The sequence below is a fragment of the Hydra viridissima genome, unplaced genomic scaffold (genome assembly GCF_058129835.1).
Source record: "Hydra viridissima isolate aposymbiotic clone 2 unplaced genomic scaffold, HvirCarnegie_v1 scaffold_1, whole genome shotgun sequence".
Lineage (NCBI taxonomy): Eukaryota > Metazoa > Cnidaria > Hydrozoa > Anthoathecata > Hydridae > Hydra > Hydra viridissima.
In genome coordinates, this window is record NW_028324300.1 from 19,433,143 (window position 1) to 19,458,846 (window position 25,704).

General features: G+C 26.2%; 2 protein-coding genes across 3 annotated transcripts in view; one reads left to right on the forward strand and one right to left on the reverse strand.

Annotated features, from left to right (window-relative positions):
• Positions 1 to 18,501, reverse strand: part of LOC149893764 (ATP-dependent DNA helicase PIF1-like) — a 265,925-nt gene extending 247,424 nt beyond the window's left edge. The window contains exon 1 of the mRNA XM_090076433.1: positions 17,478 to 18,501. Within this exon, the coding sequence (XP_089932559.1) occupies positions 17,859 to 18,344 (486 nt within the window). The 5' untranslated portion in view covers positions 18,345 to 18,501 and the 3' untranslated portion in view covers positions 17,478 to 17,858. The remainder of the gene's footprint in view (positions 1 to 17,477) is intronic.
• LOC149893769 (uncharacterized) overlaps positions 1 to 25,704 on the forward strand; it is a 41,997-nt gene that overhangs the window by 8,674 nt on the left and 7,619 nt on the right. The window contains exons 6-10 of one of the 2 annotated variants that reach the window (XM_090076383.1): positions 6,137 to 6,196; positions 11,496 to 11,555; positions 13,397 to 13,438; positions 14,064 to 15,395; positions 23,609 to 23,641. In XM_090076383.1, the coding sequence (XP_089932509.1) occupies positions 6,137 to 6,196; positions 11,496 to 11,555; positions 13,397 to 13,438; positions 14,064 to 15,395; positions 23,609 to 23,641 (1,527 nt within the window). Of the gene's footprint in view, positions 1 to 6,136; positions 6,197 to 11,495; positions 11,556 to 13,396; positions 13,439 to 14,063; positions 15,396 to 23,608; positions 25,234 to 25,704 lie in introns of those variants that run through there. The other variant, XM_090076382.1, reaches the window with a different exon arrangement.

Sequence of the window (25,704 nt, forward strand, 5' to 3'; positions counted from 1 at the left end):
ATTACTCATGTTTTTCTTTTATCAGTTTTGCCAAAGCAAAATCTTTTAAATTGCCTGAAAAACAAATTAAAATTATTTTTTTAACTAAATATTACTCTAACAACATGCATTTATTTCACTGAGTCTAATAACTATTAATAAACTAATAACATAACCAATTTTATCTTTCTCTTAAAATACTTGCTTTAGAATTTTTCATGCTTATTGAACCATATTCTTCTTTTAAATCTGCTCATTACAATATTTCTTCTTACTTCTGACACATAACATCTTTAAATTTAATTAAAACTTGCTTCCTTGAAAAATTGGTGCTATTGAATTCAGAGAGTTTTTCTAGTTTTAATATTTCTCCATATTCAATATATTACTTAATAGGCCGGGTGAATAAAAATGAGCAATTGCTTTTACTCAGTAATTGGTCAGCTTTACGTGAATAGAAACCTCAACAACTTTTCTTAAGTTTTTATTCACGTAAAATTGAGCAATAACTGAGTAAATTGCTTACCTTTACGTGAATAAAAATATGAGGAAAACTGCTGAAGTTTTAATTCACGTAAAGCTGACCAATTACTGAATAAAAGCAATTGCTCGTTTTTATTCACCCGGCCTAATAGCTATAATAAAAATTACCAAAAACAAATTACCCATACTTCTTAATGTTATTTTAAGGGAAATGGGCAGAAGTAAAATGTGCTTTGTTATTTTTTTTAAAGCTTTTGTTTCTTTTTACTTTTGAAGAGCACAATAAATACGCCAATCAATAAAATATGAAGAAGTTCAAATTTAAAACTTGTCTTTACCTGAAAATTTTAGGTTTTTGTCTTAAAATTTATGTATTTAAAGTTATACTTCTGATTTTTGAAAGTACATTTTGATTAACTAATGATAAGAAAAATTAAGGACAATTTTTTTTTTTAAATAGAGTTTTACTATACAAGTCATTTTTGTTCAAAAATTCATAGTTTTTAGTGAATATTTTTGAATAAAAGTGGGTAAGCAAAGCATTTCTACTGTACATAAAGCCTTTAGATTGTCTTTTTTGAATCCCTTGAGAAAAAATTTGCAGGAGAACCAAGTTTTAGAAAATTTACCTTAAATGTTCTGAGATACTAAAGGTCAAAGTTGCTGTGGTTTATCCTGCTGTCACTAAAATGCTGACTCAGCAAAATTATCTTAAAGGGTTAAGTAAAAGTGCAAATACAAGTACCACATCATTTTAAGAAATGCAATATTTTGATTTTTTTTGGTTTATAAATTCTGTTAAAATATTACGATATAATCTTATAGCTAAGCAACCTAAAAAACAAAAGTAAAATAGTCCAAATACATGTTTTTAAAAATAGTTTTCATGAAAAGATGTCATTCAAGTGTAAGCTGTTAGGCAATAATTTCTATTGATTTATGGCATCCATGTATTAGATGTTGTTCTTTTTGAAATCTGCTCATGCATATTTTATTAATGTAGAGATTCAAAAATCTTCAAACAATCTTTTTATATATATAATGGGTGATGCAGAAGTTATCGGACAAAATAAAAACGTCAATAGCTTATTTATAAATAAAAAAACAAACTACTATTATATTTTTTTTAAATAAAGCATTTATCTTTTAATAAAAATATATTATTTTTTATATGAAAAAACACCACCATCTGCAATTGATCTCAATTTTGCTCTGACGCCTTTCATATGCGACTGTAAAAAGTTTAAATCAATTTCTTGTAGTTTTAGTTTAATGCGATCAATCAAAACTTGCTCTGTTGAAGCTTGCCAATCTCCCTCGTAAACCTTCTGTGCCAAATGTCCCCAAAAATTTTCAATTGGTTGTGCTTGAGGCACATTTGGGGGATTGGATTCTTTATCAACGTAATAGACATATTGGTCCATCCAATTTAGAGAATCTTTAGAATAATGAGAACTTGCTAAATCTGGCCAAAATAAATAGTTAAAGTCTCCATGATACTTGTGAATAAATGGAAGAAGTCGTTTTTCTAAACATTCATTAATATAGATTGATGAATTGATCGCTATAGCATTGGAAGTGCGAAACAATGGCTCGGACATACCACGGTCAGATATGGCTATCCACATTAATAATTTTTTTGGAAATTTCTCTTTTCCTATAAAACGAACACTTTCTGGGCATGTCTTTTTGTTGTTTGTGTAGTATCCAGAATTTCCAGGCATGTTGTCCCCTGAAAAACAAAAGTATTTTTCGTCATCGATGACTAGAAGCGATTTTGTGTTATAGAGTTGGTTAACTAGTTTCCTGCTTCTTTTCTTTGCCTTTATTTGTTGTTCTATAGTGTATTTTGGAGTCTTCACATTTTCTAAATTTAATATTCATTTTTTTTATTGATGACCAATTGTCGATTGATTTACACTGAATTTAATACCTATTTTTCTCTGACTGACCCCTTTTTGATTGTTGACAAGTCTCGTTAATTCGGCTTTCTTTTCTCTAGTCCAGGATGTCGGACGACCAGGGTGCTTTCTATCAGAAAATGATTGAATAGTTTCAAGTCTTTTTAGGTTATCATATATTGTACTTCGAGCAAATCCTTCTTTTTCAAAATGATTTACGATTTTTTTTTTTTTTATATTAAGTTTATTTACAAAAAACATTTTTAGTTGCTTTCGAAAAGATTCTTGTTCAGCTGCATTTAACCTCATTTTAAATAATTGTGTTTCAAATAATAAAGTTTATATTTTATAGAACGTTTATGCCTACGCATAAAACCACAATAATTATTATGCTCAAATAATGAAATTAGGATTTGTCCGATAACTTCCGCATCACCCATTATATTCTTTTTTGTCATTTTTTAAAACTCAAAAAGAAGCTTAAAGCTTTAATTTATGTATCAATCTTGCAGATTTAAATATAGTTGCAACTTCAAAAAAAAATATTTTGCATTCAGGGTTGTTATCCAGTTTTTTGCCTTGTTATAATTAAAGTTAAGAGATTTGAAAAAAGTAGGGTCTAGTGGCTGAAGTATATAATCATAGAGAAGAGGCAGTGTGATAACAGTTAGGCCATATTCACTAGCAATATTAACTACCTCAAGTGTCTTGTGGCTATGATGACTGCTAAGCAAAAATAAACGGGGATTATTTTTAGAGGTCTTGATAACAGCAGCAAAATGTCTCATAAAAATTGTGCTTTTGGTCCATCCTTTAGGTTGTTATCATTATTATTATAATTACTATTTGTTATTTTTATTATTATTTTTATTATTATTTTTATTATTATTATTATTATTATTATTATTATTATTATTATTATTATTATTATTATTATTATTATTATTATTATTATTATTATTATCATTATTATTATTGTTATTATTATTGTTGTTATTGTTATTATTGTTGTTATTATTATTGTTATTATTATTATTATTATTATTGTTATTATTTTTATTATTATTATTGTTATTAATATTATTATTATTATTATTGTTATTATTATTATTATTATTGTTATTATTATTATTATTGTTATTATTATTGTTATTATTATTACTTAACATATTTCTATACCTTTTAAGAAAGATAAAAGAAAAGGAAGAGTGATTTTTTAAAAACTTTTTGTTTGGAATACATTGTATAACCAAAATAAATAAAATTTTTAAAAATCATCATTTTGGTAGCAAAAACAATCAAGAAAGAGAATCAGGTCAAAAAACTATAATTAAAAAAATGTGTCAAAAATGTAAGGTTACACTTTAATTTAGTATTTTACATGATCCCCACATGCTTTTACACAGGTTCAAATATGCTTTGGCATAAATTCAATCAGATGCTTTCATAAAAAAAGTATTGATTGAGAATTTCATTCCAAATTTAGAATTTCATTCCAAATTTTTTCAAGTGCAAGTTTTGATTGCACAATGCAACAAGTGCAAGTTTCAATTACAGCAACATACCAATCAATACTTTTTTTTATTAAGACACCTAACTGTGCAATAACTAATACTATGAAATTTGCCTTATTACTAAACTTAGCTGACAGTTCTCGGTGGCTAATTTAAGGGTCTTCCCTTACCCTATGATACAATAAGCTTTAATCCCTATAATTAAGTTTTGACAGCCTGCCAAATCTTTGTGAATCATTTATGTCATTTGAAAATTTGTAGTTTTTCAGCATTACTTAGACACAGCATAGTGAAACACAGCATAATCTTGCTATTTCTTGTTGACTTTTTAACTTATCTTTGGATAGACTGACTATTTAACATTTGACTTCTTGTAATACTGATTTCTGACCATTTTTCTGCTTCTGGTGTGCCAAGAATTTACCAATTGAAATATCTCTTGAAAAGCTAGTTAGAAATTGACTTTTTTTTAATTTGTTTTTAATTTATATTGGTCAAAGTGAGTACAAATTCTCAGGATTCCTGTATAATAAGTTTAAGAGTTATTAAATTTTAATTAACTGACCTTATATTTTTTACACTTTTTTTAGTAAGTAGTTAACAGGGTTGCTTTAATTTACCATTCAATTCCTCAGAAAGGAGAAAGAGGACCGATACGTGTTTTATCATTAGAAAGCTAATTTATAAACTAACTTAGAAACTAAAAAAATTTTTTAAATGCTTATCATTTAAAAAAATAGTTAAAAAATGATTAAGTATCCATCAAAAAAAGTTAAAAGACCTTATAATTTTGAAACCCACTGTATTATTATTATGTTTGTTACTTATATTACTAATTCTATTATCATTATTACTGTTATTTTTGTTACTATTCATTTTATTAATATTTTCTTTATCATTTTGTTATTATTTCTATTATTATTGTTAATAATTTTTTATTTTTATTGTTATTATTTTGGTATTATTATCATTTTTATTGTTATCGTTATTGTTATTATTAATATTAATATTAATCTTATTACTATTTTTTGTTATTCTTTTTATTATTATAACTATTATTTTTTTCATCATCATTATTATTGATTATTTTGTTTTTATTTTTACTATTATTATCACTATTATTTTTATTATCATTGTTATTATTATTCCTACTATTTATAGTATTAGTACTTTTATTAGTTTTATATTTTTATATATATTATATGTTATATATATTTTATATATTTTATATATTTTATATATTTTATATATTTTATATATTTTATATATTTTATATATTTTATATATTTTATATATTTTATATTTTTGATTATTAATATTATTTTAATTATTGTTGTTATATATATTGTCATTATTATTTTTGTTGTTGTTAACATTATTAATCATATTATTATTTCTATTTTTATTAGTATTATTACTATTATTTTTATTCTTTTTATTTTTATTATTACTATTATTACTATCATACTCTTACTATTATTTTCTTTTTATCATTTTTGTTGTTATTATTATTTTTAAAAAAAATTTTATTATTATTGTATTATATTTTTTTCATTTGTAATTTAACAGGTGATTAAGGTTCCATTGAAAGAAGGAGCCTTTCAAATTTGTTTTATTAGTAGAATTTCCTTAAATATATTTTGTGAAAATCTAAACGAGTAAAGTTTTTTAATTTATTCAAATAAATCTTCATATAAAGATATTAAATTTATTCAAATAAAATCTGTTTGGAAGGTTTGTTAACTTAGTGATCACAGGATGATTTTCAATCACAAAGTTTGTCGCCTAAGTATGTTGAATTATAGTATTCTTATAATGCAGTAGTTGTTTAGAGTATGTTTTAAAATCTTTCATGTTCTTTAAAATTTTACATGAATTTATTACATATTAATTGATTCGTATATGGTTCCTAAAATTGATTTAAATGAAGGTGGTTTGTAGGCTGTTAGAAATAAAAGTACTTTAGTCTTACCATATCTAAGATTAAGCTAATAGTATCAAATGGAGCTGTTACTCATTGCTGAACTAACATGTTCATTTTGTGTTCATTTTTGTGTAATTTTACATTAATGTAAAAATATTATGAATTAGTTTTTGTTTTCATCTCTTGCATTAATTTACTTTAATTGGGCATCAGTGATATGATGAATAGTTCAAGGTTTATAGTAGGTTTTTTTCTAGTATTGGGTTTGTTTTTTTATGTGAATGAAGTTTAAATAATGATTTATAAGTTTTACTTTTAACAAATATTCTTATTAGATATATCATATGAATATAAGAAAGCAACACAAGTGAAGCCTTCTTCTAAATTCAAAGCAGGTAATTTTTTCCGATATATGTTTTTTGTCAATATGCATTTTTTTGCCTTTTTCTCATCATTTACAGAATATTAAATGCAGTTGTTATTAATTGTTGAACTAACATTAATTTTGTGTTTATTTTTGTGTAATATTTTTTTAATGTAAAAACTTATCATTTCACTTTATCTCTAATCACGTTTAGATCTCTTGGAGTTTTATATTTAAAGTTAAATGCTGTTGTTTTTTTCATAAAGGATTTATCTTTTATAATTAAGCTTTTTGACTAAAATTCTATTTGTACTGTTTTGAATTGTTATAAACAGGTCTGAAGCTTTTTTTCATAATAGTTATAGTTACAAACACAAATTGGTTTTCTTTGGAAGTACTTCTTGTAAATAACTTTTCTATTTCTTTATTAAATACAGTGAAACTTCATCTTTCAAGGCTTACTGTTACTTGTTCTCATCATAGTTCAATTGAAAGGTTGAAACAAACTAAAATAAGATTACTGTTAACAAAGCATTTTCAAGAGGAACTTTTACAACTTTGCAATATTTTGAACATTTCAAATCTCCTTTTTGTCTCTCTGATTCAACTTAAAGTTCAATATTTGTTGTAGCAACAGAATTTCAGCATTTTCATGTTGTAATGGAATATTTTTAATGATTTCATTTGTAAAACTAAAATGTTTTCATTTTACCAGTTCTCGTCATTTTACTCTAGAAGCAGTCATATTGTTGAACTTTTGTAGACAAAGTTTTTTTTTATATATATTTTTACATTTAAGGATTTACTCTTTAAATTGAAAAGTTTTTTTCCAAAAACTTTCAACTTGAAATCTTTAATAAAATTATTTGTAATATTTTTATTAGAGATTTTTAAGTTGAGAGCTTTTATGATGAAACTTTACTTTTGTCAGCTATTTATTTAATTAACTGGCAGAAGTTTTATTTTTAGGTAATTTTTATTTTATACAAGTTTTTAATTTTTTTAAATATATTAAGTTTGATTAAAGTAATTTAGATATGGATTAATTACAAGCAATATGTACCACACTGTTCCAAAAAAAAGGCTTCCCACCCAAACCTTCTGACCCAGAGAAACCCTCTTGAGGGATGATAGTATATACCTAGAGGATCAAAAAATATTTAACTCAAAATCACTGATTGGCGTCCGAGAGAGAAAATTGCATTTAAAGTTTATGCTATAAATGAATAGGTTCAAAGAAAATAAAATCAGTTGTATTAAAAAAAACTTCTGTATTAAGTCAAAGTAACTCTACATACATAAAAAACAATGCAATTAAATTCACTGTCAAGAAAAAAAAACGAAAAATCTTTTAAAGTTTTTTTTCTGGAGTTAAGCGAACAAACCCTTCGGAGTTAAACTCAAAATCACCTTTTGGCATCCGAGAGAGAAAATTGCATTTTAAATTTATGCCTAAAATTTGAAGAACCTTTGAAAGGAATTTATTAATTTTTATTATTCAAAAATATGTTTTCTAACATAAACTTATCAAACAATCACAAAAGATTGAAAAGGTGATAAAGTTCTAAAAATAAGATGAGAAAATACTACTTTTCTTTCTTTGACAAGCTTAAAAATTGATCACAAATTCTGAATTTAATTCTAAGTTTTCATTCTTCACATGTGCTTGCTGTTAAGATCAACCAGACAGTTGGTCAAGTGCTCTGCATATTGAGGATGACCAGGAAAATGTTTGAATCTTTGCCAATTGAGCTTAAACTCATTATCTAGTGCCTCTGTCCCTTGTTCACTGAAGATGCCTAGAGAGCATTTCCTTCTGTTGATGAAATGTTGAATGTGGTGAAAAACTGTGTGAACTTTCAGTGTTACAGATGGCCCATTGAGAGCAATGTAGGATTCCTTGAAAGCTTGGATTTTTTCAGAATAGTCTTTGTCAAGTTCATTGCCAGAGCATGACTCTACAACAGCATTGAAATTTGGAGGGATAAGGTCAATAAGGAGAGAATCATCAAGGAGACTGATAACCCCTGGTGACAAAAATTTGGCACAAAATAAACACAGACAGTAATAGTACAACTAAAAGTATAATGATCAAAAAATATTGTACAGAATATTAAACAATATATTATTTTTTTATTTTCGGGACTGCAATAATGATTTTTCGCCATTACAACGTACGGCATCAACTTTTTTGTATACATGTTCACACATGCCTTGTACAAGATTTTTATCAATTTTTTTTAAACAAAATTGGATTTTTTTTTGCAGCTGATCTTCACTTTCAGCTTCCCAATCGTTTTCATACACGTAGCCTTTAAGGATTGACCAGAAATCTTCAATTGGTCGTAATTCTGGGACACATGCTGGATTATCAAATTTTGTTACATAACGGATATTTTTCTCATTGAGGTAATTGGTCACACTTCTAGCATAATGTGAAGCGGTCAAGTCAGGCCAGAATACATAATTACCATCACTGTGATGTTTGTTGATAAAAGGAATCAATCGTTTGATGATGCAATCATTTTTGTACACTGTTTGGTTAATTGCCAGTCTCGCAGGAGCAATAAATGGTTTCGAGATTCCACGAGGGGATATGGTAATCCACACAAGAATTTTTTTTTTTAATTTGCTGCAAGTCTGTCCTTTGATGTGACTTCAACCAAGTTCTTGTGTAGAGTACTCTATGTACATACATGAGCAAAACCACAGCCAATGACTGAAAAGCATTTTCCACATCTTTTCACTACAGTATTTTGAGCTTTTGTAACCTTGGCTGGTCCTGGGTTGGATGAGTTTCCAAGAAAAGTAGGCTTAGTTTTTCCAGATAGTCTTGCAGTTGAGCAAATCTTGCAATCACAGGTTGAAGTTCTGGTCAGTGTTTTTAGCCTGATTGAATTAAAGTTGTGAAGTTCTGGCAAAGTGACCTTCTGACCTTCATCACATCTTCTAAGTGATGATCTACAGGTCTCACATACACCAAGAGGGACTCTTGGGTCTTGAAAATCAATCTGTTTCTGTAAAATAACCTGTGATCTGTGTTTCATATTGTCAGTCAGTGCTCTAGAAGCCTTTTTGAAACATAGAAAGCAGACACATTTTCGGTTTTCTTCATGAGTCTTTGCCCTATTAGGCATTTTGTCATGCAAAACTATATTTTTTGTTTTAAATAAACACAAATCTAAAAAACACAAATGTAAACAAACATATACATGTCTTTTCCCAGAATTTTACGCAACTTTTAGGTTTGTGTTGCGCTACAAAACTCCGAAGGGTTTGTTCGCTTAACTCCAGAAAAAAAATTTTAAAAGATTTTTCATTTTTTTTCTTGACAGTGAATTTAATTGCATTGTTTTTTATGTATGTAGAGTTACTTTGACTTAATACAGAAGTTTTTTTTAATACAACTGATTTTATTTTCTTTGAACCTATTCATTTATAGCATAAACTTTAAATGCAATTTTCTCTCTCGGACGCCAATCAGTGATTTTGAGTTAAATATTTTTTGATCCTCTAGGTACATACTATCATCCCTCAAGAGGGTTTCTCTGGGTCAGAAGGTTCGGGTGGGAAGCCTTTTTTTGGAACAGTGACCAGCATAATAAAAAAAAAATAATTATGCTGGCACATAATTAATTTTGCTTAATTATGTGCCAGCAGACATTTTGATATTCAACAAATAAATTTTTAAAGAAGTACTATAAAGTATTGATTTGGTAAAATAAAGAAATATAAATTTATATAAGAGTAATTTAGTAATTTAAATACTTAATAATTGCTAATGAAACATTTGTTTAAAAGAGAAATTAATATATATCAAAAATATATTTTAACAAATAAGGTGTAAATACGAATACAAATAACCTCTCACAATGGAAAGTTGTTACAGCTGGAGAAAGAGAACCTTTTTCTGTGTTTTTTAACTTTGTTAAGAATGAATTATTTCATATACTTTTGTCAATGAAATTGAAAAAATTTGAATAAAATTCTTTTCATTTAATTTGTTAATGAAATTAAAATGACTTTTGTTTTAAATATCAACAAAATTTCATATTTTTCTTCAACAACATTTTAAAACTTTTATGTGTAACAAAAGAAAATTTTGTTTTTTTAACTTTGAATCTTTAATATTTATTAGTTATTATTATTAGTTAAGACATTAAACCTTTATTGTTCTTTATTGTAAATTTAGAAAAATTTTTTTTTGCTCTTTCTTCTATAAATACTTTTGTTATTTCAACATCAGGTAATTCAAAATATGCTTTCTTAACTTCTTCATCTAAGTTTAATATTTTCTTGTGTTTTAAGTTGTTCATTAAATATTTTCTCTATGATAAACTCACCAAATCAAAGTTCTTTATGCATATTTCCTTAATGACAACTAAATTTTGAGTTCCTTCTAATTTTTGAAACAGAATTAGTATCTGGTTATAAGAAAAAGAGTTAAAATAGGAATAGTATTGGCTATTTGAAATATTGAAAATTTTATATTTCAATTAGCCAGTATTAATATTCTTTCCGCCTTCATAATAGTATTTCCCAATCTTCATTTTTAATTGTAGCAGCAGTTTATCTGTTAATTTAAATGCCAAGAATTTCACCCATTTTGCTTGATTTTTAACAAAAAAACAAACAACTTCATACATGTTCTCTCAACTTTTCCAAAACCAGCTGTGGGAACATTTTGTTTTTGATTTTGTTTTTGAAATTGTAATTTGAGAATTTCTTGTTTTTTATTTATACTATTTTAATTGTAATTAAAATAGTATAAATGAAAAAATTCTCAAAGTGAATACAATCTTATTTTTGCACTTTGCCAGATACTAAAACATGAAGCAAAAGTGTTTTTTTAAAAAAGAAGTATAAAGTTTTTCAGTGTATTTACTAAATTTAGTTTTGTATAAAAAGGTTTGAGGTTAGGGAAGAGAAAAGGGGGTTTCTAATGACATTTGTAGACAGCCAAACTTTTTTAGTTACACAGCTGAAAGTAAAAATGAGTTTTTTAAATTTGCTACAACTGCATGTTTGTAGATTCATTTCTTGATTTCTAGAATCTTCTTTATAATAAACTTTGTGTGCAAAGAAATATAATTTCAAGCATAAAAAATCTTAAAATCATAAAAAGTTGTCAAGTTTTATGTGTTTTCATGATGCAACAATTTTACCTAAAATTTTATCTATTAATTTCCTAACAAGATTAGTGTGCTTTTATGATATTGAATTTTCTCTTTTAATTGCAGATTCAAGGTTCATACTAGGTTTTTTTCTAGTATTGGATTTGTTTTTTTTTATGTGAGTGAAATTTTACTTTTAATAAATATTTTTGTTAGATATATCATATGAATATAAGAAAGCAACACTAGTGAAGCCTTCTTCCAAAGACATAGCAGGTAATTTTTTTTAGATATATGAATTTATTTTTGTTAATATGCGATTTCTTGCATTTTTCTCATCATTTACAGAATATTAAATGTTTTGTCTTAGAATAGAAAAATGCGTTTACGTTTAATGAAGGACAGGGTAAGGAGAGGGTGTTTTGAAAAAAATAGAAAATGGTTACCTGTTTATTTTTTTATTAAGAGGGGCAATGTTTTTCAGTGTATTTACTAAATTTAGTTTTGTATAAAAAGGTTTGAGGTTAGGGAAGAGAAAAGGGGGTTTCTAATGACATTTGTAGACAGCCAAACTTTTTTAGTTACACAGCTGAAAGTAAAAATGAGTTTTTTAAATTTGCTACAACTGCATGTTTGTAGATTCATTCTATGTTATGTTATATGGTCTAACTCTCCTAATTGCCTTTTGATAAAATGTAGGTAATTAAACTTTTTGTAAAAAAAAAATAACAATTTTTTAAATTCAAGTTTATGAGTGAATTTTTACAAAATAGTTGAGATATTTTCATTTGGTATAATTGAAAGTGAAGATGAAAAACAATAAGCTTTTTAAATAATTATATCTCTAATTTTTTGAACAAGTTAAGTACAGAAATGAGTTATCAAAATTGATATGTGCTAAAATACTGAGATTTGATTGTTTTAATGCCTTTGATTATTTTTTATATGCCAATTTGTTAAATCAAATTTTTGCAAAGATTTGAATATAAATAATTAAAAACTTGTTCTCAATTTTCTCAAAATTCTTTTGAAGGCAGTTAATGAGAATGTTGATGCATGCCACTAAGTTTCTTGTGGGTTTTTTGATAAATAGGTGTTTTCAAAAATAGCTGTTTTCTTTTCTTAATTTTAAAAAAAACAAGATATCTTCAATTGAATCTTACGATTATTAAAAAAAGATATCTTCAATTGAATCTTACGATTATTAAAAAATTTTCACTCAAAACTTATGGCTTTGTTAATATATCTAAAAAAAAAAGATTTTAATAAAAAAGTCATCAACTGATGCAAAGAAATGTTACCAATAATTGACAAGACAACCAGGTTATCAACTGATGCAAAGAAATGTTACCAATAATTGACAAGACAACCAAGTTATCAACTGATGCAAAGAAATGTTACCAATAATTGACAAGACAACCAGTTAAATGAAGAAAGTTTTTAGGAGAGTGTTTTTTACATGCAACTTTATGCAACTTGCAACTTTGTAGTGGATTATATTGACATTAAGGGATCATGAAATTTCTGAAATAGCAGTATAATTTGTGTTTGATATACCTTAATTAAAAATTCTTTAGACATTACAGTTGCTCTAATTATAGGTTGTTTGCAACCAATCAAGATCTCTTAATTTCAAGAATCTTCTTTAGAATAAACTTTATGTGCAAGGGAATATAATTCCAAGCATAAAAAATCTAAAAATCATAAAAAGTTGTCAAGATTCATGAGTTTTCATGATGTAACATTTTTACCTAAAATTTTTTCTAATAAATTCCTAACAAGATCAGTATGCATTTATGACATTGAACTTTCTCTTTTAATAGCAGGTTCAAACACTTATGAATAATAAGCTTTAACAGTTTGAGTTTTATTTGTGATAGATTTGTGTACATTTGATATTGTTTTGTTTTATCTTTGATAAAAATCATTCAAATATTATAAACATTTTTAAAATTTAAATATTTCTCTTTATTTGTTTTTCTGTTGTTTATCATTATTTAAGAAAAACCTCTATCTATACTTTAAGAAATGATAAATTTTATTCTTAAAAATAGTTTGTTTTTTTTTTTGCGCATAAGGTTTTTTTAAGTTAGTTTTGATACTTTTAAATATTTTAGATATATATCTAAGAGATCAATTTGGATCTCCTCTCAAAGCAGGTATGTCGGCTTGTACTTACTTTTTGTACTTGTACTTAATTTGTTAACTCTACTTTAATTGTCAAAACACGTGGTATAGTCAAAGTTTTTTACAGTTTTAATAACTTTCCTGATTAATTCCTGAACAACAAAAATTTTAAAAATAGAAGAATTTTTAAAAAACAAGGTACATTATCTAATTGTACTTCTCAACTTTTTGTTTTTCGGAGTTAACTAATATATACACTGAATGGCTCATATGCACAATGCAAGAAAAAGTTCAGCACTTAAAAAGTAATTTAATTTTATGTAATGATACAAAAACTAAGCTTTTCATATTGTTTTATAACCTTTTACTTAAAAGAATAGGGTAGAGTAAGATTAAGATATAAATAAATGCTCAATAAATAAGTAAAAATAAGAGCAATTAAAAGTAGTGTAAAAAAATTAGATTTAAAGAAATTTTTTTTTATCAGTTGTTTTTTAAAAAAAACATGTATTAGGAATTCACTTTGAATTTTTTATGAATTTTTAACAAAAAAAATCATACAAAAGTTTTTTTCAGAATCTTTAGATTTCAGCATTAAAAAAGGAATGAAAATGTTTTTTAAGAAGGTTAAAATAAAGCTCTATTTTGTTCTTTTAGAAATGCGTGAAGCAATGAAAAAGTTGTATCTTAAAAAGTATGGTGAAATGGATGAAATTCGACACTTAGTAAAAACTCCAGCTAAAGTTGTACTTTTAAATAAACTCATTAAATTTACTGTAGTTGATGAAGTTGAAGTGGAAAAAAATACTGTAAGCATTGCTGAACAAGAGTTGTTTGTTAAGAGACAAAATCAGCCAATTGAGTTTAAGGAAGTGTTTTCAAAAGAACTACCTTTACTCTTGATATCTGGTATTGCTGGAATTGGAAAAACTTGTTTGCTCAGAAAGTGTTTACTTGACTGGGCCATTGGTATGTTATGGGAAAATGCAGATCTTGTTATTTATGTTGAATGCGGAAAGTTAAATCAATATCAAGATATTGGTAACATAAACAAGTTGCTTAATGTTTTCTACAAAAATATTTTTCAAGAATGCGATGTTTGTGCACATTTTTCCATTCTGTTTGTGATAGATGGTTTGGATGAGTTTGCTTACTTAGATGAATTAATAAAGCATAATCCACTTAATCCAAGCAAACTACCCATTGTTAATGCATTAGCAGATGCATTAAATATTCAAGAACACAAATGTGTTACTTCTGGAAGAGTCGGGGCTATATCACGATATAAAGATAAAGTTAGAGAATGTAAAAACAAGTTAACCATTCAAGTAATGGGTTTTAATGACAAGGGAGTTGATGAGTATATTGAAAAAATTGACTTCAAAAAAACAACCATTCAAAAAGTTCTTAAAGAGTCTTGCAATGCTAAAGCTATGGCATCTGTTCCCTTTTATTTATCACCAATGTGTGCAATCATTGCTGCTAGTGATTCTTATACTTTCTACACAATGACTGAGTTGTATTGCTGTATTTTTTTATACTTTTTTCAAAAGCATATTTGTAAAAGTAATGAAGCAGTTCATAGTATGATGCAAAGAGAGAGTAACAAGCAACATGTTTTAAGAGTTTGTAAAGTTGCATGGGAGTTTTTCAATCAAGAAAAAATTATCTACTCGCAAGATGAAATGAAAGGGATTGTGAATGACTTTGATAAAGTTGAGAATGAACTTTTGGGTTTCATTGAAAGAGTTGAAACACAACTCGGACCTCGATATCAGTTTGCTCACCTCACTTTAATGGAGTTTTATGCTTCAGTTCATGCACACATTTATTTGAGTACTGAAGAGATAATGAGTAACAAAAAGTTGTGTAGTTGTTTACCTATGATCTGTGGACTAGCAAATGAAAACAAAAGATGTTTTGTGAGGTTTCTTGCTGACTTTAAGAATTCAAATGAGGATAGGAATTCATTGCTTAACGGTGTACTTGGTAAGTTCATGAAATTGTTAAATTACTTCTGTTACAGTTTTTTCATGAACATAGTTATAAAGATTTATTAATTTTCTTAAATTTTTTTGTAAGTTTGAATATAAAATAAGATTTTTTTTTTAATATAAAGTAAGATTTTTTTGGTTTGAGAAGAACCGCTAAGTAAATAAATACTAAATAAATATGTACAGCATTAAATAAATAAATAGTTATAAATAGTTTATATACTTTTTTGAAAACACTTACTATTGATAACTATTTGATTTTGAAGAAATTAAGCTACCTGATTGTTTAATGTTAAAGAAATGTAAATGAATCAAAAAGATTTTTACCTGTGAGATTTCTAATTATGATTTATCTATGATATCACTATTATTCAAGTAAAAGAAGTTGTTATTTTAATACTTGTAATATTTAACATATGAACTACATAAATTTTTCCAAAATAATATTTTAAACAATGATAAACTATTCTATATTTCAAAAAAAATTCCTCATGGAAACTTTTAAAGGGTTTAGATTTTTGTTTTAAGGGGATGATAGGATGATAAATTATTTCAAAAACATTCCTCATGGAATACAAAATAAGTGTAAAAAAAAAATGTTTAAAAACATTAAAAGGGTTTAGTTTTTTGTTTTTATATCATTTTAGTTTCATGTGAACAGGGTCTTAATGTAATTAACATAGTTAAGTTGTAAGATAATAGTAATAATAGTAATAATAATGATAGTAATAATAAATAGCAAAAAGCAACCCGTAATACAGGTTATGGTCGGTCTGTTACTTAATTTATTGTGGCTGTTTTTCAAAATTTAAAGTTGCAAAACCTTAACAAATACCCAATTAGAAAAACGCCTTCAAATTGAAAAAATTAAACAATCTGTAAAATTAAAATAAAAAGTATGCGGAGGTAAAATAATTTACCAATAATTTAACATTATTTGAGTAATTTACTACTGACATAGGTCATATCAGTGTAAGGCAGAACCATTTTCCTTGACATTGCTAAGTTCAAAACAATACGTTTTTAGTTACTGACACAAAATAATAACACTTCGTCATGCTTTAAATTGACGAAAAAGTAAAGCTAAATTCTTGTAATATTTTTTATAACATGAACTTTAATTAATAAGATTAATATAAAGCGAACGTAAATTATACATGAGTTATTAATTTTTTTGGTATCCCTTTGATACATGTTTCTTTAAAAAAGGAAATTGTCTTTAAAACGTTATATACACATATACACAACTAAATAAATTTATTAAAAATAACTGATCATTTGACCATTAATCTGACCATTTTTACAAATGCCCTCTTTGTTTCAATAGTTTTTAGTATAGGACCTCCCTTCCCCATTTTTGCCTTAATGGTGGTCAGGAAAATAGAGTTGTTTTTATTAAGAGTAATCAAGTTTTTGATGGAGACCTTTTACCAGAATAATAAAATGTAAAACAATGATTTACATTTATAAGAATTTTTTCTTTTTAATATATATAAGAATTTAACATATATAAGAATTTTTTCTTTCCTCAAAAGTGTTGCAAATGCAAACTAAGCTAATTAATTAGTTTAACACCTTATAAAATTTAAGTAACTCGATATTTGACAAATGCGCAAAACTACAATATTCACCTCCTGTTTAAAAAGATCCCCTAGGTTACGTACAACAAATTATTAGGCATAAAATAGAGAAAATTAAAAAAACATTGAACTAATTGCATATATTTATATCATTTTAACTGACAAAAATTTACAATAAGAGGTAATCAGGTTTTTTTTTTATAAATCCTATAAATGCGTCAATCGTAAATCTTAAAGAAAAAAAAAAACACCACATAAAAACTGAAAATCGATTTACCTATTTATAGTAGCCTATTTTGACATGGCAGTTAATATAAACATTTATCTAAAATGTAACTATAAAATCTGTTTCCAAGTACAACAGGATTAACAATGCTACAAAAAAAAAAAAAAAAAAAAAAAAAAATCAAATTAAGATATAAACTGCATTTTTAGCATAATGTTGTCTTGGCTTTTAGTAAATAAATAAAAGCAGTAAGTTCCAATAATGAAACTACCTATTATTCATTTTTAACAATAGACACCAAAGTGAAGGTAAGCCAAGCAGTCTATCAACACAAAACATCACAGCAATAACACATAACAATAGAATATTTACACCCTTGATCCTAAAATCCAGCAAAAATAACAAACCAAATTAAAATATGAAAGGCAAAATTAGAAAACCAATTTAAAGTTAACTATATATTTATCTTTTTACTAAACATATAATTACATAAGAGTATATTTGTTTTTATATTCAATATTAGTTATTCAATTACTTCAAATTTAGGACATTAAAACACCCTAGATTTAAAGATCAAGGTTGCAAACTCTCTCATACACATTACGCTAAACATTAACAGACATTATTGTGTTTCCAGAATAATTAAAAAAGGCTAGACAACACAACCTAGCTCTAAAGCAGTAACACCGCCTGACACTAAATGCTGCCAAGTCACACCTACCATACCTTGAATGAGATGTTTATCAATTTTGAAAAACAAACTATTAAATGCCCTAGTTCTTGAACATGCAACATATAGTTGACCATGAGAGAAACACGGTTTTTTGAGATATACCCCAACTCTATCAAATGTTTGACCTTGACTTTTATTAATTGTCATTGAATAAGCCAATCTGACAGGAAACTGATGACTTTTCAGAACGAAAGGTAAATTAGAATCTGATGGAGCAAACTGAATTAGAGGAACAAAAACCCATTTACAACCGGAAACACTTGTCAAAATATCTGCATCAATGTAATTAATTTGAAGAGCACAAACTTTCATTCGAGTACCATAGCAAAATCCAGCTTTGAGATCTAAATTTCTAAGTAGCATAATTACACAACCAATTTTCAATTTTAAACAATGAGGTAGCATACCTGAAGGAGTTAAGCTGTTCAAAAACTCAACAGGAAAATTATTTCTTTCATTAAGGTCATCAGTATCAATTTGATCAGCACTTAAATAAATTTTGACCTCACCCGGCAGACATTCAAGCACTTCTTCATTGATAATGAATCAAAAATAGTTGGTGTTAAAAATCACACGTTTAGAATAATCATTTTGATCAGCATCTCAAAAAATCTTTTCAACAATTGATTCAATTTCTCTAATAATGCACTGTTTTGGTATTTCAATGCATCCTTTAAAAGGATCCTCCTCTTTGACAGGTATTGTTCCATTCCCAAGTTTTAGTAGCCATTGGGAAAATTCACCTTCTCCATCTTGTACTCTCATATTTTCAGTTAATGCAAACTTCTGCACCCATTGCCAATTCAAAGAACATTTTACACACAATTATACTATTTCAGCTGGTTGTGTTTATACACAATTCTACTATTTCAGTTGTTGAACATTTTCATCAAATTATTCTAGATTTAAGCCTATAAACTCATTAATTACAGGCAGATTGTAATCAGCCAACATTTTACCACTTTGATTAATAATCTTTTCAATTTGATGAAGAGTAGCTTGTTCAGCTATTAGAAGTGGGATTGAGCAGTGAATGAAATCTTCAATCATAAAAGCTTTGCATGTATTCCAGAGATGTAAAGGATTGTCAGATTCACAAAAGGTCAAAATAATTGAAAACAACTGTCTAATTTAGTTTGGCATACGTGTTAAAACCGCCTCAGAAAGAGTATTCTGCCATTCAGTGTCATCTTGCAACAAACCTTTCAAAACACATGCTTCACTAAACATTTCAAGGACAATACCATTTACAATACGCACATTCTCCCAAGATATTGCTCCTTTTGTTTGCAAAAGTAAGATAAAACAATTATCCAGTTGGATTAACTTTATACATTCTTACTATCACTTTATTACCACCCCTTTGTCTAACCTTCCATTTACAATGATTATCATCAAATACAAAGTGATGAGGAATTCCTAGATAAGAATAGCAATGTGCTCTTTCATTTTCAGTATTTAACTTAAACCATGCCGTTAGGTGGGTATCACGTTGAGCTGCACATTCTAAAGCCATTTGTTCTGCTCCTTCTCTAAAATACAATAATTGGTTTTCAGGTAGATGTTTACCAAGTCACAGCACTTTGAAAACATGGAAACAACTTAATATAAACATATGTACCAACTATAAACACAATAAATGTGTTTAAATATGTATATAAGGTTAAATATATACATTATATACATATTTAAACACATTTTTAAAACAGTTATATAACACATATTTACACATACACAAACAATAAAAACACTTTACATTATTGTACTGCTTTACATTATTGTAAAAACACATTGATAAAACAACTATAATGCACTTATTACCACATACACATACATATCAAAAAAGCATATATGCAAACAATAAACGTGTGCAAACAAAAATTTTTAAAATGACGCGAGAAAATTTAAAAAGATTCAAAATATATATTTACAAACAATACTCTTTACCTTCTTTTTTTTTTTCATAACTGTAATCCTCATAACAAAATTTAACCTTTACATACAATAACATGTGGCATGCCATGTCAGTGTTGGCACAAAAGTTTAATTTATTTTTCTAAATTTTCTAAAAAAGAACAAAAATAGTTAATAGCATTACAGAAATTTCAAAGTAATAATAACCATTTTATGGAAATAGCATTAGTATAACTTTAAATAACATCCATACCCCTATTTTCCTTCTAAAAAATAAGATAATAAAAACAAAACTGCAAAAAGAAAAACTAAAACAAACAAAATCTAAAAGATTTAAAAAAATTAAAGTCCTTTCTACTTTAAATCCTTTCTACTTTATCTAATAAAAATTTAAATCCTTTCTACTTTATCTAATAAAAATGTATATATAACTATTTTATATACTTACTTCAATTATAAGATGATCTTAACGATTATTATTTATCTTAATATGATTCTTTATGTAATATATCTAAACTAATAATTAAATTCCAAAAGGAAAAAAGTTTTAACTCGCTTCATGGATCTTTCTCCAATGGCCGCGTGCATTTTTAGATCGCGCTCTTTCAAAGCCTAGTAACCAATGACGAAACGACGTTAAGCATGGAACATTAAACATTAAACATTAAACATTAAGCATTTCTGTAGGAATTATATTATAGATGATAATGATAATAATAATAATATTAATATTAATATTAATATTAATATTAATATTAATATTAGTAATAATAATAATTATAATAATAGTAGTAATAATAATAATAGTAATAGTAGTAGTAGTAGTAGTAGTAGTAGTAGTAGTAGTAGTAGTAGTAGTAGTAGTAGTAGTAGTAGTAGTAGTAGTAGTAGTAGTAGTAGTAGTAGTAGTAGTAGTAGTAGTAGTAGTAGTAGTAGTAGTAGTAGTAGTAGTAGTAGTAGTAGTAATAATGATAATAATAATGATAATAATAATAATAATAATAATAATAATAATAATAATAATAATAATAATAATAATAATAATAATAATAATAATAATAATAATAATAATAATAATAATAATAATAATAATAATAATAACAATAACAATAACAATAACAATAAAATGAGAGTAAAAATTTCTTTTACTCTTACTTTATACAACTAAAATGTTAAAAAAATAAGATAAAAAGAATAAACTTAAATATTTTTCAGTGAGACCTCATAGTTTTTCAGATATGATAGAAATAATGAATTTAACTTATTGCAATCTTTAGTTAAGAATTAATAAGCTTTTAATAAACATTTTCAAAGTTTAATGAAATGTTTTAAATGGTAATCGAAAATACCATTTTGAAAAGTTTTATACAACTTTGCTATTTAGTTAAGTGTCTAACTAATCTTTCTTCTAAAAAGTTAAACAGTTTTTTAGTTTAAAGATTGCAGCGTTTTTAAAATAACAGACCTGTTGTTTATTTTAAAGTTCATTTATTCAAAACAATTGAACAAAATTGAACAAAAAAATAATAACAAAAGTAGAGATATTATATGAAAATTTTAGAGAATTGCAAATTACCTTTATTCTTCTCTCATCTACTTGTATTTTGTGAATAAAGATAAGTAATACAAAATGTAAAATATATAGTTAGATTTATATTACAGATATTACACACCATTATTACGCATCAAACTAATTACGTTTATGTTTTTCCCTACAATTTAACAAAGTTATTGTTTTTGATTTCAAAGACAAAAAATATTACAATTTGAACTGTAACAGATGTTTTGACATCTCTTACTGCTCAAAAGATCTTTTTTTTAATGTATTAAATTCTGCAAAACAAATGACAAGATTGTTAATTTCGGGTATTTTGTTATATGCATAGCCGCCGAGAGAAATTTGGGGCCCTGGGGAAGTTTTCTTAAGGGGCCCTCATTATGATCAATTATATAACCAGGACCAAAAGAAGCGTGCTCTGGTCATTGAAAATTAAAAATAAAAGTGAATTAAATCTTTTAAAAGTCAAAACTATTTAAATCTTTTGAAAATTACTTTAAAAAATTATCTGTACACACACGGGGCCCCAGGAATCTTCCCCGTCCTCCCCCCCTCCCCCTCTCGGCGGCCATGGTTATATGTAGTATTTTTCAATTTTAAGATTCAATAAAATTCTTTTACTGCATGGTTTAAAATAGTTTCTTCCATGTTTAAGTTTATTTACGTTAATTAAAGTTAACTTAGAAATAATACAATCTATGTCATCTCAACTTATTCATTTGAAGTTACTAAAAATACTTTTAAGCCTTTTTTATTATTAAACTTCGAATTGCATTCTGTTTTTAAAAAATTCTTTTAAAAAAAAGTTTTTAAAAGAAAAATTTTTTAGATTTAACAGTTAAAAACATAATTAAAAGAAAATTTTTAATAAAATAATCTTTTAGTTTTGCAGTCTAATATAAGTTGAATATATATCATGCAATCAATGACTCTTCCACAGAGAAAATATAAAAATGTTTATTTTGATATTCTTATATCATAAACATCTTTTTTGATGTTTTTTTATTTTGCTCTTTTTATTGTTTCAAATGTTATGCATATGTTTACTTCATATGTTATATTGTATTGTATGTATATCTTTACTTTATATGTTGCATTGTTTTTTAGTAAAGTACTACTACATAATGTTAACTTAGCTAAGAAGTCAATTCATCACCTTTGAATTAACTAAGATCAAGTGAATTTCATAAAAAGTTAAATTTTAGGAAATTAGATTTTAAATAATTTAACCTCCTCATATAGATTTGTATAAAGTGAGAGTATAAATTTATTTTACTCTCACTTTATACAACTAAAATATTAAAAAAAATAAAATAAAAAGAATAAACTTAAATATTTTTCAGTGTTAATTTACAAAGTTTAAATTTACATAATTTATCGTCCTTTAAAATCACAATTCTCTAGATATTTAAGATAAATTAAATCATTTGGTAATAAGACATTTTAAAAGAAATATATTGACCAGCATTTGCAACAAATGCTCCTTTAAAAAAATTTCAGAAATTAACATAACATATATATCTATTAGTTATATTTATATTTATATGCACATCATTTTTAAAATGAAAGGTAACTGTTTTTTGCTTCTTGATTCTTAAATATGTTAAAATGATAAAAAATGTTAATTTTTAAAAATAGATTAATATAAACGTTTAAACGGTATGCACAGTTTAAAGGTAGTGTTATTGTTTTTGACCATAAAAACTTTAACACGAATATTTGACTTTTCAAGATTACAAGACCATAACACTATTAAAAGATGGAAAAAAATGTGGATTCCATGTTACAATTGAATGAGTATTGATATGTATATGACGTATAATATTATTCCTTTTTGATCTTTATTTGGAAAAAGAACTATATAAGCGTTTCAGAGGCAGGAAGCCTCTTAAAGTTTTATACTTTCTTTGCAATTTTATTGTTTTTGACCATAATAAAAACATCAACTTTGACTTTTCAACATGGTTACAAGACAATTGCATAAATAAAACATGGGGAAATAATGTTGATTCCTTATCACGTGGGAATATTGATTGCTTATGCCGAAAAATATCGTTTTAGAAATTTCACTTTTTGAACTTTTGCTGAGCCACAGGATAAATGATTTAACTTTATTTCCCCTTCCTTTTTTTGTTTTCATTTCTAATTAAGTTTTTTCTAAAACAAAATTTCATACGTCATGCTTTTTTGTTTTTAGATTTGCTACCAAAATATCTTAATCTGTGGGGTGGTAAGAATTATTTATTTTTTAAATTTGTTTAGGGGATGTTTTATGTGGTCATTGCCTTGAAAATGCGATTGCTTTATTTTCGAGAACATTTCTTCGTTTCGTTCCCGTGCCATATATTTAAAATAATTGATGAATCCGACTACTTTTCTTTTTTCATTTACAAAATACCATTGAGCATTTCTAGCTAAAAGATCTTTTTTCTATAAAAACACGGGAAGAAATTCTTTTGAAGAAAGTTTTAATAACTGAAAGGAAATAGTGAAGATTTTTATGACATAAGTTTTTTCGGTCTGTTTTGCTATGAAAATGACTCTCATGACTTTCAGTATATTATAGAGATTCAATATTTTAATTGTAGTGTAAATGATGTCATTATCAGTTGCATTTATTATCTAGTTAGATGGATTGTTTTATCTGTTTTATTTGTTAGCCTCGTTTTTATGATAAACTTTTAGTTTTAACATATTTTCTATTTTGTGAGTTTTTGTTTTCAGTGTAAGTTTCATTGCTTCGTTAAATTTTTATAAAATAGTTATTAGTTATCATATTGTTAGGTATAAATAGGTTAGCAATTTGTATAAGACAATTGTAAATGTTTATATTGAAAAGCATTCATTTTCCTTGTAAATTTGAAACCGTAAACATTAATTGAAGTATTGCTCGTATGGTTTGAGTTGTGATGATTTGATTTTATGCTTTCATTGATCCATTGAAATTGTTTGTAAAAATTAGTTTTCAATGTGATAAAAGCCCATCAGAATTTTGAGAAATAGAATCATTTACACTTGTGTTTTACTTTACTACCCTTCGAAAATCGACTTTGTTCGGCCACATCAGTAGATCAACTCTAGAGGGTGTTACACCCAAATAACCTCTTATTCAAGTTTTATGTTAACTCTTTTGTCTAAACAATTCTCACTCTCTCTAAAGCACCCTTCTCCCACCCACCCCCCACTCACCTTTAAAGCTTTACGGAGATGTGTCTTTTTAGCATGATAAAGAGGAAAAAAAGAAGTAAGAAAATAAACTTAGAAATATCTATTTTTTAAAAATTAATCCTTCCATTTATTTAGGGACTTACTTTACATAATTAAAAACCCACATAAAATTAAAAACCAAGAGGAACATTGCAGCCTCTTTTAATCAAAGTTGCACCCACCTAACCCTGTTCTTGGTTAAACTGAAACATTCTATCCCCCCCCTAAGACATGAAGCTGTGGGCCAGCAATTTCCTACCCATCAAGATTTACAGTAAAGTGCAAAAGATTATAATTAACTAAATTTTTCAAGTTTTTTTGTCATAACTTTTTGACTTTTCACTGAAGACAAATGAAATTTTTAACAATTGTAATGTGATCGTATAATTCACTCAAAAAAATGATAACTTGTAATGGAAGGTAGAAATTCAAGTTTTATTGAAAACGTAACCGTGCAAAAGATTAATAACAGTTCCATGCCCATTAAGAAAATCGAAATTTCATTGAGAGAAATGTATTTTTGTTAAAATTAATTTACTGGAGATAATATTTAACTTAAGTTGAATTAGAAATATAATGGGAAAGTCTAAGGAAATTCTCACGAAAAATGAAAAATTTAACAGTACGCACTGTAGAGAAGAAGAGTCTTGTAAGCAAATTTCTGAGCTTTGTGATGTGGCTAAATCAACAATTAGTCAGACTGACTACTTTTTTATGATATTGATCTAAATTTAAAAATGAAAAGCCTCACTTTAAAGTTTCACTTGAAAATAAAATGTTTTGCCTGCATTCTGTACATTTTGAGCTTTTGGTTAACAGAAGCAAACTTTTGTTAACCAAAAAGGTCGCTCTTATAACTTTAGATTGAGAGGTAAGAATTGAGTTTTGAATTTTTTATTATAAAGCAAATGTTTCTCGATTTTAACGAAATCGAAAAGTAATTTTTATTTGTTTGAAAGTTCTGATTAAAAGAAAGTTTAATTACTTCCTTCACGCTTTTGCTTTCAAAAATTGTCATGAGATGCTCTAAATATTCTCAGGAGAACTGAGAATATGTAAAGCTTATCGTGACAAATAGAGCGAAGA